General features: G+C 37.5%; 1 protein-coding gene across 2 annotated transcripts in view; it reads right to left on the bottom strand.

Annotated features, from left to right (window-relative positions):
* Positions 1–680: 680 nt before the first annotated feature.
* GDAP1 (ganglioside induced differentiation associated protein 1) overlaps positions 681–18,033 on the bottom strand; it is an 18,594-nt gene continuing 1,241 nt past the window's right edge. For both annotated transcript variants that reach the window (XM_025870749.2, XM_073892903.1), the window contains exons 3-6: positions 8,354–8,527; positions 7,065–7,159; positions 4,900–5,014; positions 681–3,850 (exon numbers count right to left, since the gene is read on the bottom strand). In XM_025870749.2, the coding sequence (XP_025726534.1) occupies positions 3,468–3,850; positions 4,900–5,014; positions 7,065–7,159; positions 8,354–8,527 (767 nt within the window). In that variant the 3' untranslated portion in view covers positions 681–3,467. The remainder of the gene's footprint in view (positions 3,851–4,899; positions 5,015–7,064; positions 7,160–8,353; positions 8,528–18,033) is intronic.

Here is an 18,033-nt window from a genome sequence, read left to right as displayed (position 1 = left end):
TGAATATTCATAATCTAAAACTCAACAAAAAAGAATTAGCTATATGAAAAATATACATAAATATCATAAAAGTAATCTTTGAAACCAAGTGAACACATAACAAAACTATTTTGAAAAAACAATATTCTCTTGGTATTTGTCATTTTCATGCCTATCCCGTTAGGTAGCTGCAAAAGAACCTCTTTAATGATCAAGAGCAACATGTTATTCTTTTTTTTTTTAAGATTTATTTATTTATTTACGGGGGGGAGAGAGAGAGAGAGAGAGAGAGAGAGAGCACAGTGGGGCAGGTGGAGAGAGAAACTCAAGCCAACTGCACTGAGTGTGCAGCCCCACATGGGGCTCAATCTCATGACCCTGAGATCATGATGATTATGACTTGAGCCAAAAATCAAGAGGTGGACGTTTAACTGACTGTGCCACCCAGGCACCCCACAGCAATATGTTATTCTTTAAGCTGCCACTCATTTTAATGATAAAACTGTGTGTATTTAAATAAATCGTGAGTCAGTAATTATTATAAGGAAAATATGGCATGCTGTAGCTAAATATCTTTAATATCTAACTGCATATTTTATTCTTTCCAATTACCACAGTATGCTTTGATTTTAAATGAAATCTGTTTTTCTTTAAAAAGATTATAAAATTAATACTTGTAGAGAGTTCATATTGATTATCCAGTTACTTTTATTGATCTTACAGGCAGAATAGTAACTTGATCTATTACATTCAACAACACCAAAATATCTACAATTCTGGTGTCAATAATCACTAAAAATCAAGCAAACATTTACAACTATCTGCAATTAAGGGAAATCGATTCAAAAGGCATGTAATTGCAATAACAATAAAATAGTATTTATGTATTAAGTCATACATAGTCAACCTAAATTTAGTACCTCAGGCATTTTTATAATTTTGATATTTATACAAACCTTGGAAAGTGAGGAGCACACTGGTCAGTCACCAATGATCGTGAAAAAAATAGACAAAAGTGCTTATTTTGCTAACAGTATATGTTTAGCCTGACCTTGTGCGATACTGTCATCCCTTCCAAAGCATTAGAAATCAATACTACATGTGCCTCAAGCTTTTTTACAGACGAATGATCTGATCAAGATGCCCTCATTTCAGAAACTAAGGTCATTAATATTTATCTTCACTTGAGCCATTTTAGAAAGCTTGCTGAACCTAATGCCCAATCTCAGACCACTGTGTGAACAGCGACATCTAGTGGGCACTATGACCCCAAACATTTTCTAAGTCTAAACGCAAGGGTATCCATGAAACAAACAAGTGAAATCACTATGATGTATCATCTTTAATATTGACACAAGCATATTTCCAATGAAACTATATCAGAAGATTACACTTCCTGGTAGACTTTCCCTGACTCAGTAATAAAATTTAAGAAAAGCCAGCACTGGGCTTCTAATCTTTATTCTTAATCAACAACCTTTCCATAGGTAAATACCTTTTGTAGATTTTTATAAAAATCCAATTTTGTTCTCTTCCTGTCTGAATTCTGGCTTCTAACAGGGTGATACAAAGATCTCTGAAACACGATGAGCTACTAAATAATCAGTTTTGTGGCTCTTTTCGGAACATGAATTGGAATGTGCCAGCAATAAACAAATCCAGCCAGTCTCTATGACAATGCACTGAGGGGCAATATTAAGACATTAGAAAAGCTGCCAGTCTGTTAATTATTGTTGTATTGAGTTTACACTGAGATGTTATTAATTTTTGTAAACAAGGAATATCCATTTCAAGATTTTCTAAAACAACTGATTCATGAAATGGAATTATAGACTCATTTTACCATCAAAAAGTCATTTCCTAAGTATGACTGTTTCCTGTTGATGAAAAAGTCAGTACATTCTTTGGCTGTTTTGCATAGCCAATCTGAGGCAATCCAAATAAGCTTTTGTTGTTTGCTGGAACCTCAGCTCATCCTTCTCTATACATGCTTCCAGCCAGAGATCTAAAACTATCCCCCAACTCCCTCAGGCCAGCTCCAGGGAAACTGTATCTTCCTGTCACCATGAACATTTTTTCCTGAGCACAAACTGTATGATGCAGTTCCATGGTTGTTCATGGGACACACTGGGATTGTCCCTCCAGATGGACTGAGGTACCCCCTGAAATGCCTAGACATACATAAATGAATGTAAGTGGACATCACTATCAACTTATTTCATTTCCCCTAAATTAATTTCCATGGGCTAAGACTAGACCTTTCTCTTTCTCTTTAACCTTTTAAGGCCTTGTTAATGACAATAAACAGATGCAAGGTCTAGGCAATGTTTTTTGTTTTTTTTTTTAACACACCAGCCTCTTCATATACAGAATGGGCATATTTAATACTTCCAGATCATTAAAATACCCACTTCCCAGCCACATGCCATGTTAGTGATTAGCTGGGATATTCACCTGACTTCCATTTGTGTGCTAAAAAGGGCTGTAGAAGCCAAGACCCCCAGTGACTGGACACAAAAGTCCAAAGGAGTGATAGTTCACAGGCACCATCCAATTGGGGAACTATGAGGAAAAGAAAGGAACCATTTTATAGCACTTAAGATTTTCATGTAAATGCTAGGCAGACATGTTCCAGTGGGCATTTCACACCCAAGTATATAAGCAGCTAATCTTATTAAAACAATGAGTGTGATTCATATGCATTTAAAATTAATACTAAGGCTGGATGAGGTGCTGTAAGTGTAAAGCCCAGAATTTTCTCCAGTCCACTCCCACCAGTAACTCCCCAGTCCTCTTTCCAAGGTCTTAAGTATAGGAGGATATGTGGGCAGTGGCCACAAGTAGTCTAATGCTTACTAAGGAGACAGGCGGCCATGAGTGGCATTGGAGGCACCTGGAGGTTGCCTTCTACTGCTCTCCACTATATAGACTTCATTTTCCCTCTTTTCCCTCTCCCTGTTCCCTTTGTCTCTCTTATTTCTGCCTGGATCTAACAATGATCATGTGAAGCACTGTTGTGCCCCACTGCTGTCTGAACCCAGGTTGTGAAACAAAGATGATTTCTGAATTCCAGTGGAAAATGTTGCTAACTGCTCAACACTCAGCACATCCAGATCATCTCAGATGAAGAGATATGGGCAATCACAGATTATTACCGTCTGCTCATAGTAAGAAACTCCTCCCAAAAAATAATTCAGAACTTGAACTGGCATTCTAGTTAAAGGTCTAATTCTCTGTCAGCACATCTGTATCTTGACCTTGCACATGTTTTAAGGATGGATTAGTTCAGGTTTGCAAATAAGTAATTTCAAAGTTACCAGCCCACAAAAACATTTTCATTACCTCCTCTCCCCACAAAACTACCCAAAGAGTAAAGTAAATTATACTTTTTACTAATTGCCTAGGGTCATTCTTCCCTGGGCCTGGAAGAGTATACAAGGGTCTAGTTGAATGGCTGGACGAGTGGCCACCACTAGATCCCTATAAGACTAGAAATAATTTGGTCTGGGTCTCAGTGCTAATATCATGCTGCCAAGTCTCTTTCTGAAAAGCATAAAGGCAAAATATCCCATCCCTGCAAGCAAACCAACCACAAGGGTAGTGCCAAGAACTTTTGGGGCCCTTTTCTTGGCCACCCGGAATGCTGTTGGCAGCACTGCAGAGATTAATATATTGTTGACATGTCCTAAAACCTTGTTAAATGTTTTTCTCTTCAAGACACGTTCGTAATAGGTTTCCAAGTTTGGTCGCTTTCCATTTCCCCAGTTTCTCCTCGCAAACCCCAGGAACTTCAGTCGATGCAATGTGACAGCAAGAGAGACGTCCGCCAGGGTGAAGGATTCTCCGCAGAGCCAAGGCTGGCGGCCCTCTTCTAATCAGAGAGAGGGACATGGAGAATTAGGGGCAAGAGCTATACAGATAGACTCTAGCTGGCATCTTTTGTCTCGGTCCTGAGGGCAAGTTTGAGTACAGCAAATGATGAAGGCCATGGTACATTTTCTTGACAATCATACTCAGTGAGTAATTTTATCCTAAGACAAAGTCCATGCCAGTGTAGCGCAAGCTAAGGGAGATTTGCTTGATATGTCCGTCACCTATCCCTGGGTGAGACTGGAGCCACCTGAGCTCAAAGTTGGTCTTTGATATTGAAAAGGATTTTGAGGAGTTGAGAACCTCCAAGCCAGAGGAGTCAACAGATCTTTCCTCTTAGCTTAGGAAAACAGCAGGTGAGCTTTAGGAAAATCCATAAAATTGGGCCTGAAATGTCACTCAGTGATTGCTGCTCCTAGTTACTTATGTAAAGCAAAAGAAAGTTCCTACTGTGAAACAAGTTTCATGTAACACAGTCTTCAACTTTGTTGCCAATTAGAATAGCACAAATGGTCCATGTGCATGCACCTAGGCAATGGCTGGATAGTGCAGTTAGGTTCACAGGTACAATATTGGGATGCTCACCAGCCAGCCTGCAGATATACACAGCCCAGCCATTTTATACTTTAGACTGGAAGTATTCTCCCTGCCTAGGGAAAAAAACTAGAAGGAGCTTTCAAGCAATTACTCGGGTTATTCAACCAAATGAACTACTGTAATTACAAATGTGTCAAACAGGCTAAGCAGGAACCTCTCAACCATAACTTTAAATTGTGCAGAAAAATCCTCCACCAGTTACATTTCACATAGACACAGATTGGGTTACCATTAGACACCTGGGTTTTGCTGAGTTCGGTATTATTGTTGCCATGATAATTTAAACTGCCCGTGAATAAAAATAATAAAAAACAGACTACAGAATGTTTTCGGTAAAATCTTAGAATATTACCATAAATATGCCTGGTATCCAGCAAAAGAGAATGAAAACACACACACACACACACACACACACACACACACACACACACACACACACAAATGAGAACCTACCTGGGGTTTCTTCATTTCTTCTTTGCAACTCAGTTTCAACCTGATCCAAGACTTTCTCCAATTCATCAAGAATTTTCTTCAAATATTTGACATTGTCATGGTCAAGCAGCTTTGACTAATTAGCAAAAATAACTAAATAGGTTACTTATGCCTGCAAAAAACAATCAATACAGAGCAAAGCAGATATAAACTCTTCTAGAGTTGGAGCCTCTTTATCCAAGGCAATGAGGAGATAGAGAATAATCTTAACGCCAAAGCAAACCTGAGGGAAAATGCTCTGGCTGTGAGAATCCTCCATGGGCCAGACCCACTGGTCTACTGGCAACTCCTGTGGGGCCAGATGACCAGAGATGGCCAAGAATACAAGGGGCACAAAGAGACTCCTTTCAACCCCCAATGAATGAATGGAACTTCAGCAACTTTCGAGGAATGAAAAACTGAAGGGTCAGGCCTGAGGAAGAAATCTGAATGCAGTGAGTTAAAGACCAAAGTGGAAAGTAAGGAGCGCTGTGTGTGCAGGCATTTCTTTTAAGCAGCTCACTTAGCTAAGACAAGATAAAGGAAAATGGGAAGTTGAGGAGGGTGAGGAGTGTTGATATTTGCTACATTTTTAATATGGCTGAAGCCTGTGTGTGTTCTTGGGCCCTGAGGAAAGAATCACCAGAAAGAGAAAGGCTGACTGTAACAGACGAAGCAAAGCCCTGCTCCTTAGGAGGCAGACAAGTCAGAATGAATTAACTCAAAATGGATTAAAGACTTGAACATAAGACCTAAAACCATAAAGCTCCTAGAAGAAAACAGAAGTGGTAAGTTTCATGATGTAGGTCTTGGCAACAATTTTTTAATCTGACACCAAAAACAAAAGCAACAAAAGCAAAAGTAAACAAGTGGGACTACATCAAACTAAAAAGTTTCAGCATGACAGAGGAAACCAAAAACAAAATGAAAAGGCAGCCTATTAAATGGGAGAAAATACTTCCAAATTATGTATCTGATAAGGGGCTAACAGCATCCAAAATATATAAAGAACTCCTACAACACAATAGCAAAACAACAATCTGATTTTAAAATGTGCAGAGGATCTGAATTGAAGACATATAGAAGACATATAGATGGCCAACAGGTACATAAAAGGATGCTCAACATCACTTATCATCAGGGAAATGCAAATCAAAACCACAATGAGATATCACCTCACAGCTGTTAGAAGGGCTATGATCAAAAAGGCAAGAAATAAGTGTTGGCAAAGATGTGGAGAAAAGGGAACAATCATGCACTACTAGTTGGAATGTAAACTGGTGCAGCCACAATGGAAAACAGTATTGAGGTTCCTCAAAAAATTACAAACAGAACCACCATACGATCCAGCAATGCCACTTCTGGGTATTTACCCAAAGAATATGAAAACACTAACTCAAAAAGATATATGCACTCCCATGTTCGTTGCAGGTTCATTTACAATATCCAAGACTTAAGTGTCCATCGATGGATGAATGAATAGATGTGGTAATATATACACAATGGAATATTATTCAACCATAAAAAATAATGAAATTTTACCATTTGCACCAACAAAAATAGACCTCGAGGGAATTATGCTAAGTGAAATAGGTCAGACAAAGACATATACTGTAGGCTCTCTCTTATATGTGGAATCTAAAAACACCACCACCAACAAAACAAAAACCAAGCTCATAGAGAACAGTTTGGTGGTTGCCAGAGGTGGGGGTTCGAGGTGGAAGAAATGGGTGAAAGGTAAGAAGAAAAAAAAATGAGAGAAGGGAGGGGAGTATAATAGAAGAACAAACTTGCCAATTGCCTGCCCTATTGGTATTAAAGTCCTAAAGGTCTAGCTAGGCCTTAAAGTGGCAGAAAACCTGAAATGACAGATGCCTAGTATGTATCATGAACTTGCTTTTTCATTTTACAACTTGCCTCGGCAATCAGCATGAGCAATATCTGCCTTTCAAGCAACTGTCATTAGGTTTGAATATCAAATCTAAGAAAGAAAAATTCTTCCTAAAAGCACAGCGTAAGCCAAAGGTAATGTGCACTGGTGATTTGCAAATATTTAAGAGATGTTCTAGAAATAGTGAAACTTTACCAAAAGTGGAACATTTAATACAAACAGTGGATGTCAACGGCGGACAGCCTGGTTTACTTACTTTAAGTCGCTTCTGTTTTGCGATGTATGCCTCTTGTAAATCTGGGTTTTCTTCAGCCAGTTTTTTCAGTTCAGATTCTGTGTTACCAATTTGACCTGATAATAAAATCATTTTTGAAATAGGAAATTATTTCCTCCCTTCTAGACAAGAAACAAGGGGAAGCTAGGAAACTCCATGGTGAGAGCATGAGCTCTGGGGTTTATGCCCTGTCTCTGCCTTATTCCTCAGACTCAAAACGGAACTATCAGAGTATCTGCTGCATAGGCTAAGGATTAAATGTGAGACACCCAGGAAAGCACTCAGAACGAGGCCCAGCACGTCAGAAGAGCTCAGTGCACAGTGGTGGTTCTACCTTTCAATACCTTTCAAGTTTTGTTAATGGACTTCTATACGACGAGAAGAAAAAAAGCCTGATTTTAAAAAAATAATATTAACTCCAGGTGATGGAATTATATTGAGACCACCCGTTTCACATCATATGAGTACTTGTGAAGAGGAGGAGGAACAAGAAGGTAAAGCGGGAAGGGGAGGAGGAGGGCGGGGAGGGAAGACGAGAGAAGGAGAAGAATCAAAAGGAAAGAAAAACAGCATAGGAGGATTAGAAAGGTGAGAGACGATGTGATGGAAAGAATGTCGTTTCTAGAATTAGAAGATCTGGGTTTGAGTGTTCCTCGCCAAACACCCCCCGAGTCTGACCACGGCCACCTTCCCTTACTTTCCCATCCCAGGTACCTGTGCCATAGAACACACTTTCTCTTCCACATCCCAAGCACTGACCATACTCTGTCCTCAGAAAAGGAGAGGGTTGAATATCACAATTCAATCTTAATAAATCTCAAATCGCTGAATTTAGAGGTAGACAAATGGTTGGACAGCCTGTAGTCCAGCTCCCTCACATAATGAAGCAAAAATTAAGGACCAGAAATGTGAACTCAGTTACCCATAATCCCCAGCAGATTCCAGATTTCATGATTCTTAGTCCATCTTCTATGAGAACATGTTATGTTCTTTACTTTTCCACAGGCTATTCTTGAGTTTTACTCAAGCTTGAGTTTTACTCAAGGCCAAGAGCTGGAAAATCAGTTCCTATAGACAGTAAGTGTCCAGCTGAACAGATGAAGCACAGATTAATCTGACTGGTGCATGGATTCATCTGTAACATGAACATCCATGAAGCAAACTTAACAACACAACACTGTCCCCAAGTCTTCATGAGATATGCCCAGTCTCAAAAATGAAATTAAAAGAACTTTGAGACAAAATTCCAAGTCTTTAAGATTGTTACATACTGCGAATCCGTGTGGTTGCATAAGCTGGGATCATGGAGTCCACAGTTAGCTCAGGATGTAAAATGCAGCCATGGGTATAGGCATCCATTGGCAATGAGTCAAGTAGTTCTCGATAATGTTGTACCCGTGGGTAATACATGCTTCCTTTATCAGGCATTAACCTGGGTGTTTTTTCTAAAAACATACACATAAACATTAAAGAAAAAGTTACAAATGAGAGGTTACATCCAAAAGCAAAATGAAAAACCCAAACCCCCTTATCAGTGTTTTCAATATTACATCAAGGCATTTAAAAGATGCTATCTCCCCAGCCCAGACATTCAAAATTTGAAATGGACTGATGTACCAGACTAGATCCCAAACCATGATCACACTGAAATTCTCTCACTTCTCTACCTTACAAACGGCTACTCAACCCACAAGGCCCAGTTATTTATGCCAACTCCTCTAAGGAACATTCCCTAACCTCCTACAACCAATATCTGATTGGGTCAGGTGTGCCTTCATCTGTACATGCAAAAATACCTTTGTACGTATACCATCATAGCCTTATCACCTTAACTGGTTGTTTGTATCTTTTTGCCCTATGCACTTCTTCAGGGCAGTGAGCCTGTGATTCACTGTCTCTCATAATGTCTCATACATTTTAGGACATTGATAAAGGCTGGATAGGTGCATGAAAGCTCATTAATCAGAGACCACTTTTTCCTAGGTTCCAATTAATACCAAGAGTGACCCTTTTGATGTTATATGAATGTGCACTGACAGTCTTCACAGAATTCACCATGAATTTCTAATATTTTGTGTCTAGAAAGTGGGTTCTACATAAATCCTGTTTGCTGGTTAAACCCTAGACTCTAGACTACTTGAGGGCAGGGACCATGCACTGTTCTCTGTTGAGTTCCCAGCGCCTAATACAAGATTTGGCTCATAGTAGGTGTTCAGTAAATTTCAATCAATGAATGTATTCCAAACTTCTAGTTGTCATAGAATATTTGAGCTGGAGAAGCTCTGTAGCAGTTAACAAGGACACTGAGATCAAGAGGCTGAGGTATTCTCCTAAGATACCACAGCTAATTAAAGGCAGAACAAGAACTAAAATCATTGATTCCTAAAGCAGTGCCCTGCTTTATAACATCATTGTGACATCTTCAAAGGGGTTACATTTCAGAGACTATCCAAGAAGAATAAAAATGAACCACATGATCCAAAGATCAGGACTACGTCCCTTCAGAAACACTTTCTACTTCTGACTCTCAAACTGCTCCGGAAAAATGCCAATGAGCTTATTCCAACAAGTGAAAAGAATAGCCTCAATTTTATTCATTTATTTCTTAGTTTGGGCTATTTAATTTAGAATCCTTTTGAGCATCCCACACTCATTCATAAGTGTTGACAATTCAGAATTGGTTGCAGAGCATTTCAGACAAGATCTCATAATGCCACAATCCAAGCGGAACAAGCTTTCTAAGCCAACAGACTATTTCTGATTCTCTAAGAAAAAATAAGATGGATTACCGCTCAAACCAGTGGGCAAATATCTAATTCCCTGCTGGGGGGTCCAATTCTGAAGTCTGCATTGGAATAACTGAGAATGAAGTGTCAGCTACATACTGCTTGTCTACAGTGGATTTACCCCACTACAGCACACTTCCTTGCTGACCTTTCAGGATCTCGGTATTATCAGTAGGATCCTAACCAATGCCTAGGAGACATTTCCGTGAGGACAACAGACTGGAGTCCTTCTACGGTCCTTGAAATACTGAAGAGTTCTTAACCTTTTGTGTGCCACCGACCTCTTCTCAAAATAATGTTCTTAAACATACAAGATATAGGATTGCAAAAGAAATAGATTATATTGAATAAGTTAATCAAATTAATTTTAAATTATAAAATATTAATATGGGTGCCTTTTATTAATTCATTAACAAGATCTAGCAGCAGGTCTAATAACTACCATAATTTCAAAGTAGCTATAAGCATAAGTTATTTTTAAGATAACTCCATAACCTGATATACTATGAACATATCTGTGATTTCTATTGGTAACAATGTCACAGGCACTCCTGATATTGCTGTGGTTTATGCCTACATTGGAAATGAGATGAAGTAATAAGTTTCTGTTGGAAATTAGTGAAGACATAATTTTTTCCCCCTCTAGGATGTCAAATCTCCTGAATTCTATTCATAGACCACTAAGAGCAACAGTTCTCAAAGTGTGGTCTAAGAATCCCTGGGCTTTCCCTAGACACTCTCAGGGGGTCCACAGACTTAAAGCTACTTTTATAGTAATGCTACAGTGTTACTCCATCAAGAATACAGCAGAGTTTTTCAAAAGCTACAGGACATGTGATGGCTCTATCACTCTGACAGTTAATGACATGTGGGCTTGTGTATTCGTGTGTTTTAAATTTTTCTGTTTTAATTTCTAATTTGGCAAATATTGATAGATATACCCCATAAAAGGTCTCTGATGTTCTCAATAATTTTTATGATAAAGGGGCCCGGAAACCAAAAAGTTTAAGAACCACTGCTCTGGGGGGGGGGGGTCCAAAAACCTCAAATTAATCACAAAAAATGGTACAGCGTTTTGAAATGCTTCCAAGTAGTTAAGTTTATGGCCACTAGCTCAGGCTACTTTCTGGTGCCAGGCCTGGGGCTTGTCTTCAGAAGAGGATTCGACTTCCTTCTGGGAAACTGAATAAGAGCAGGAAAAACACCGTCTGGTAATTGCTTTCTGGGGAGGTTCCATCCGGCTAAGCCCAAATTCTTCAAAGGAAGATAAATGTTTAAATCCACGGAAATAATTTGCTTCTACTCAGGACACTGTTACTACGTAACTATCTCCTGTAACACTTTGTCAGAGCATGAGATTCCCACTGAAGCGAAGTTCTCATCCAGCCTCACTGTCCCTCTTCCAACACCTCCATGGCAACACCTGCAATGTGCTGTCACTGTCCTCCTCAACACCAGGGCACAATAGTGCCCACTGCCTCTGGGAACAGAGCTTTTCAAAAGGCAGTTGGGAATTTCCTTTGAATTTGAATACAGGCCTTCCCTCTCACTCTCATTCTATTTTATTTCCCAGTCCTTCCATAAAGTACTTTTGTTGTAACATGCACAAAAAAAAAAAAAAAAAAAAAGGAGAGAGAGAGAAAGAAAGAAAAGAGAAGAGGAGAAGACAAAAGAAAAGAAGAAAAGAAAAGAAAAGAGGAATGCTTGGGTGGCTCAGTAAGTTAAGCGTCTGACTTTGTCTCAGGTCATGATCCCAGGGTCCTGGGATCCAGCCCCCCCCGCATCTTGCTCAGTGGGGAGCCTGCTTTTCCCTCTGCCTGCCGCTCCCCCTGCTTGTGCTCTCTCTCTCTCTCTGATAAATAAATAAAATGTTTTTAAAAAAGAGAAAAGAAAAAGGGGCGCCTGGTTGGCTCAGTCGGTAGAGTGTGCAACTCTTGATCTCGGGGTCATGGGTTCGAGCCCCACATTGGGTGTAGAGATTACTTAAAAAAAAAAAAAAAGGCTGTTCTTGGTATTCTACCTCAGTCAGGAGTGAAAAAGCAGTAGAAGGCTTACAGAGAAAGGGCACAGAATCAGAGGACTTTTAAGAAGCAAGCACTGAAAAGAGTTTCCAGCATTGGGGAATAGGGTTGCTATACTGGAAACCAGAGTAAGTGACTAAGCTGGAAGAATAAATAAAAACAAACAAGTAAATTGGCAGAAGACCAGACTTTCTAGAAGAACTGAATAGGAGACAAGGCAGGTCTTGTACTGCACCTAAACTTAGGCAAATGCAGATAGACATAAAGCAGAAAGATGTGATAATGAGAGAAAACTAGTTTTTTAAAACCAGAAAGAAAAGATACAATAAAAGCATTCTGCAGCTATTTAACAGGGACAAACAGCTCCATACTGTCTCCAGTCCCTGCATTGCTCAGTAGAATAACAATGACCTGGAGCCATTAAAAAAAAAAAAAAAAAAAACAGTTTCCCCAAAAGCAAAAAATTAAAAGAATGTAGGAGCTTATAGGCATAAGATTCCATTATTTTCCTACATTGACTGCTCTGATTTCCCATGTTCCCCAGTGATGGCAGATAAAGAAGGCATAACTATGCCCTGTTTTCAAGAAAGACTCCCTCCCCCCACAGGTCTATTTGAATAACTTTCAGCTCTTCCTTATTATTATTAATTCAATGAAAAGAGGCTTCATTCCTATCTTTATTCCCTTGTGGATTTTTTATTTTACTTAGATCACTTAGTGATAACACTGCTGTATAAGATAATATGCATCAGGTAGTTGAATAAAACTGTACCCTTCAACTAGTCAAACACCACCCTATTAAAAAATATAATAAAAATGGTAAATAAGTTATGACCTAAAGCAAAAGTTATGGTTACAAACTGACTACAGTTCAAAGCTGTCACAACTGTAGAACTGGAATGATCAAATTTAAACACAGATGAGAAAAAAAATGGTGTCAAATTATAGAAGTTCATTATATGCAGCCATGATTTTCTGAGAAAGACAAATTTATAGCATTATTTTCAAAAAATTTTATACCTTATATGGTATTATACTTAAGACTTTGAACAGAAACATTTGTAATTGAGGGGCAAGACTTCATCAGTTTGTTCCAATCATTGTTAACACGTAATGTGGAATTAGAAACTTTACATTTTAACACCCCGACCTGTCCACTAAAATTGGACAAAGAGTAAAAAAAAAAAGGTAACTTTATAAGTCCCTTTATTGGCACAATCATGAGTTTTAAATGCTCATTTTCTTTTTCCTTACCACATACCATATTTTCTCCGCACTTGGTTAGAACCTTTGTGCTAATCTGTAAGTTTAGTTGATGTGCTAAAAGACATATAAAGTTATCCAACTATATATGAGGCTTTTATTAATAGATAAAAATTGAAAAAGTTGGAAACTCTTACCTAAATAACTGCATTTTTAATGTAACAGTGACTTCAGAATTAATGTTTTTAAAATGAGTTGATTTTCAATAGATATTGACAAAATCCTATCCACAAAATATATTTCCTAATGAGACTTACATATAATACTTTAATATCATACCAGAATACTTTATTTCCAAACCAAATTCTATTTCCTAAGAATAAATTAGGTATATATAAACCAAAGACATGAGACATGATCTTCAGAGAACTCATATATTACCAAAATTCTGTATTCACCATATGACATCCCTGATTCCAGATTACCACTGAGTCATTCGGCAGTAATAAATAGTTGTAGTTATTTCAGACTTACTTTTTTTATTATCTAGTGGCCAAATTAAATTCACTGAAAGAGGTTATGAGTAGTGTAAGAAATATCTAGATTTTAAAATCTATATTAGTGCGTATATTCATTTGTTACATCCACTATTCCTGAGTTTCCCTAGTTTGCTTAGTATCACACCTCGTCTAGTTTAATCAATTGCATGCTTTAACATATCTACTCTTCATTATAAGCCCGAAGAGAAAAAGGTGTCACATATATGAAAAGGAGTCAGTGAAACTGAGTAGTAATAATAGCACATGCATGTATTAAACACAGATTTGGTATTATCAAGTTTACAGAATGAAACTATCTTTGAAGATTAGTAAGCTTCTAATGATTTAGGGATCTTTGAAATATCTCAGGTCCTTGCACCAATTAACACCCAAAAAATAGCTATTAAAAGAATGAATAAAGAGATTGTTCTTTGCCAGCCTTTGGTTGAGCGCCCATAATTGAGTACTTCTAAATTCTTCTTCTGACCCAAATGGTGACCTCAGGAATACCACTGATGTCTACATCAGTACTGCTTTCAAAAAAAAAAAAAAAAAAAAATCAAGGGGTGCCTGGCTGGCTCAGTCAGAGGTTCTCATGACTCTTGATCTTGGCATCATGAGTTCGAGTCCCACACTGGGTGTAACAACTACTTAAATAAAAATAAAAATTTTTTAAAAATCGAGCATAGCCATCATCCAATTTAGAAATTAATTTTTTTTTAGGCTAAGACTTGAAGAGGATTGCCTTCGCTACCAAGTTACTAACACCAAACTACCAATTATTTAATGGACTTATCCCAAAAGCATAAGGATGTAAATACTGATTACACACAAATGTTGAGAAATGTCTACAGGTCAGCAAAACCATTTTTAATATAATCCCCAGCTGGTAAACTAGTAAGGGACGGCAAATAACAGCAAAGGAGATACCAGTTGACCATACTCTATATTGTACATGAATGAATACACTTAAAGTCTCCTATTACAATCATGGGCAACTAACTATATGTCTTGTGAAATCCATTCACTTCTTATTCTAAGTTGTAAATGTTCCTCAAAGTTCCACACATAATTGGACAAAATGTTGCATGTTCTGACCAGTTCACAATTTGCCATGTTCTAGATAGAAGCTATACTTTTAAAACAACTTGAGATCATACCAGCCTTTTGTTATTAGCTTTAATCAATAACTTTTTAGCAAGCCAGGTCTCCCATCCTTCATTAACGCAGCTGATTTTTTTTTAATTCACATACTACATTTAGCCTTGTTAAATTTTATCTTCATTATTTTTCCATTATATTGTCCCATGACAAGCATTTCACAAACTAGTCATTATTTTAACTATCCCAGCTTCTGTCATCCACAAATGTAACAGTATTTCCACAATGTCTTTATTTAAGTCATTTATAGAATTATTAGGCTCAAGTCAGAGAATAGAAACTTGTAAGAACACCAGTAGAGATCCCTGTCCAGGCTGATGTCTATCTTCAAAAGTTCATTCATTTTAATCATTCAAAAGTGTTTATTAAGCTCCTGTTAGAGAACATCCACCATATGAAGCACTGGGGACGCAACTGTTAATAAGACAGACACTAGCTTAATCTTATGGTATTTACAGTGGTCTACAAGTAATTGAAATAAATGTAACAAAATTATATAAGTCTTTAGCTAAATGGGCAACCTTGTGTTCATTTATAAATGAATATTCTTTAACACGGTGGTTTGTTCATCTGAAAATGTGCACTACTTTTATCCAGCCATATTGGCTCCTTTGTTCCATAAGGGTATCTTAAGAAGTAATCGCAAATGCTCTACTTCAGATACATTACATATAGAACCATGCCCAGTATACAATGGATTCATTTTTTTAAGTGTTAAAGCCATTCTTCAGTAATGTAAAACTTAAGCTGGTTCCTTTTAACTGAGATACTCTAAAGTTACATATATGTGTGTGTGCGTGTGTGTGTGTGTATAACTAATTTATAGTGCTGCTTAAAGTTTAAGCAATTACTTAACACACAGTAAGTACTTCTCAAATTTTAATGTATATATGAATCACTTCAGGATCTTGTTAAAATGCAGATTATGATTCAAGAGAGCTGCAGTAGAGTCTAGGATTCTGCATTTCTAACAAGCTCCAAGGTGATACCAATGCTGCTGGTCAATGGAACACACTTTAAGTAGCAAGGATTGGTAGAATTTACCTTTTCCCGTCCTTGACAATTGGGATTAACATCTGTCTTGTCTGGCTCTTTTCCTAATCTCCATGGGTTCTTAATGACAAATATAAATTATCTTAATGGTAATTGTGGTAACACATGCATGTTTATTTTTTATTGTAATACATTGGGATAAACTTTCCCCATAGACTAGAGTAGCCTTTATATAACTATTTTCTTGCTGTCTTCATATCTACCATGGGTTTTGGGTCCCTTAATCTTCTTTTAACCCTTTCCAATGGAGTGACAACTCTCCTGGGAAAGAGAAAAGAGTGAAATAAAAAATGACTGGCCTTGCTTTATCTCTGCAGTTGATAAAACTATAACACCTAATCCAGGAGGACAGAGAAGTCAAGTCACCTAGGATATGCAACAAGTTAGCAATAGCTTCAGATTAAGAGCTGGGATTCTTGATTGTTTACTGATTCTACTGGAATAGCCAGAATTAAAGTCCTTAGTTTCCATATTTTCATTTAACATTAAGCCCCAGTGCCTTCTCCTCTGATTCCATAAGTAGTAAGTAGAACTTAATATTTCCCTTCTTTGAGTAGGAATCAGAATGTATTTTAGTTTTGTTTTTATATGATCAAAGCAAAAGGAAAACTTTAAGAAAACCTAATAATCATTAACATTACTATGTTGTAAAGTAACACACTTTATATTACTGAATTATCTTAAAGGAGAAACAATGCAAGGAGAGGAGGAGCAGGAGAATGGCAGTAGGAGTAGGAGTAGTTCAAGGGATGCCAACAAAACATTTAAACATGATTTGCCATTTACTGTATCTTTTTAAGATTTTTGGTTATTTAAAATGGAATTCTTATACAGTAATTTTGTTTTATTCATATTATTATAACCACTTTTCCCAAGAAATACAAATTATTTAGCAGACTTGTCCATTTCCAAAAAGCTCAAGGTTAAGAAAAATTGTCTTAAATCAATTAGCCACCATTTTCAGTACAGTCCCCAGCATATAGACATAAGGATAAAAGAGAAAACAGTTCATTAAACTCTCTGGTTTAGATCAATGGCCACCTCTAAAATCTCCAATCAGAATCCTAGAGAACCAAACACTTGGAATAAGAATAGGGGCAGCCCCATTGCCAATCTAATTCCCTGGGGTTCCCTACACACACTTTTAGGTCCCATACCTATTTTTCTAAGTACCTCAGACATTCTTGGCCTAGTAATTTGGAGTTATATTCTGGTTTTATCCTGCCCAATTAACATCAACATAACTAGAGGCAGATGAAAAGTAACTGGATCTCATGCAGCTTCTATTTCAGAAGAGTCCTCAGCTGAAAGGAGCCTTCTGTTCTCTCAATTATGCCAGTGATCAGCTATATAATCTTGGGCAAATATTGAAGCTATAGTTCACCTCAAAGGATTGTCATTGGGATCAAGCAAGACAATATGGAAGTAGCAATGACTATGGGAGACAGCTAGTATAATATGAAGATATGGATTTGAAAGACTTCCATTCCAGCCCTACTTTGCCATAAAATAGCTGTATTACCTTAGGCAACCCCTGTTTTCCTTCATCAATTACAATGGAATAACTAGTCTATCATGCCTGTCTCAGATGGGTTCTTTTGAAGACTGAATAGAACAGAAATTATAAAATGCCTAACATAAAACAGACTGTCAATAAATGATTATTACTTAAAAGCACTATACAAATTTAAGTGCTATAATTCCTTACAAAAGATATAAAATTCATACTATAGAGAAGTCACAGGGCAAAGCTCTCCAAATATACCAACATTCTATTCTCCCTTGCCTAAGTTTTATTCCTCTTTTCCCCTTTTTCCCTCCTATTGTTTTTAAGATGGAACTATTTGGTAGAAAAAACTGGTTTTCGTAGTGTACATTTCAAGTGGTCATGAACTTTCCAGGATAAAAATTCACCACCACAAACCCCACAGCCACAGAGGAAAACCTCTGAATTTAAAAGGGAAGTTCCAACATTAAATTTGCAGTTTATATAAAACATTTTAAATAGAGTTATGCTGGCTTACATAAAATTTATGGTATCGACCTATTTTATATTTGTGTGCTTATGGAAATGGAAAAGGTTTTTAGCATGAAACCAACACCATAAAACCAAAAGAAAAAAAGGAAGGAAGAAAAGAAGGAAGGAAGGAAGGAAGGAAGGAAAAAAGGAAGGAAGGAAGGAAGGAAA

Source organism: Callorhinus ursinus, unplaced genomic scaffold (genome assembly GCF_003265705.2).
Source record: "Callorhinus ursinus isolate GAN/ISIS: 27379988/994484 unplaced genomic scaffold, GSC_fseal_2.0 scaffold5, whole genome shotgun sequence".
In the NCBI taxonomy this organism is placed as follows: domain Eukaryota; kingdom Metazoa; phylum Chordata; class Mammalia; order Carnivora; family Otariidae; genus Callorhinus; species Callorhinus ursinus.
Note: the sequence above shows the minus strand (reverse complement) of the source record. Positions and strands in the feature narration are given on the sequence as shown.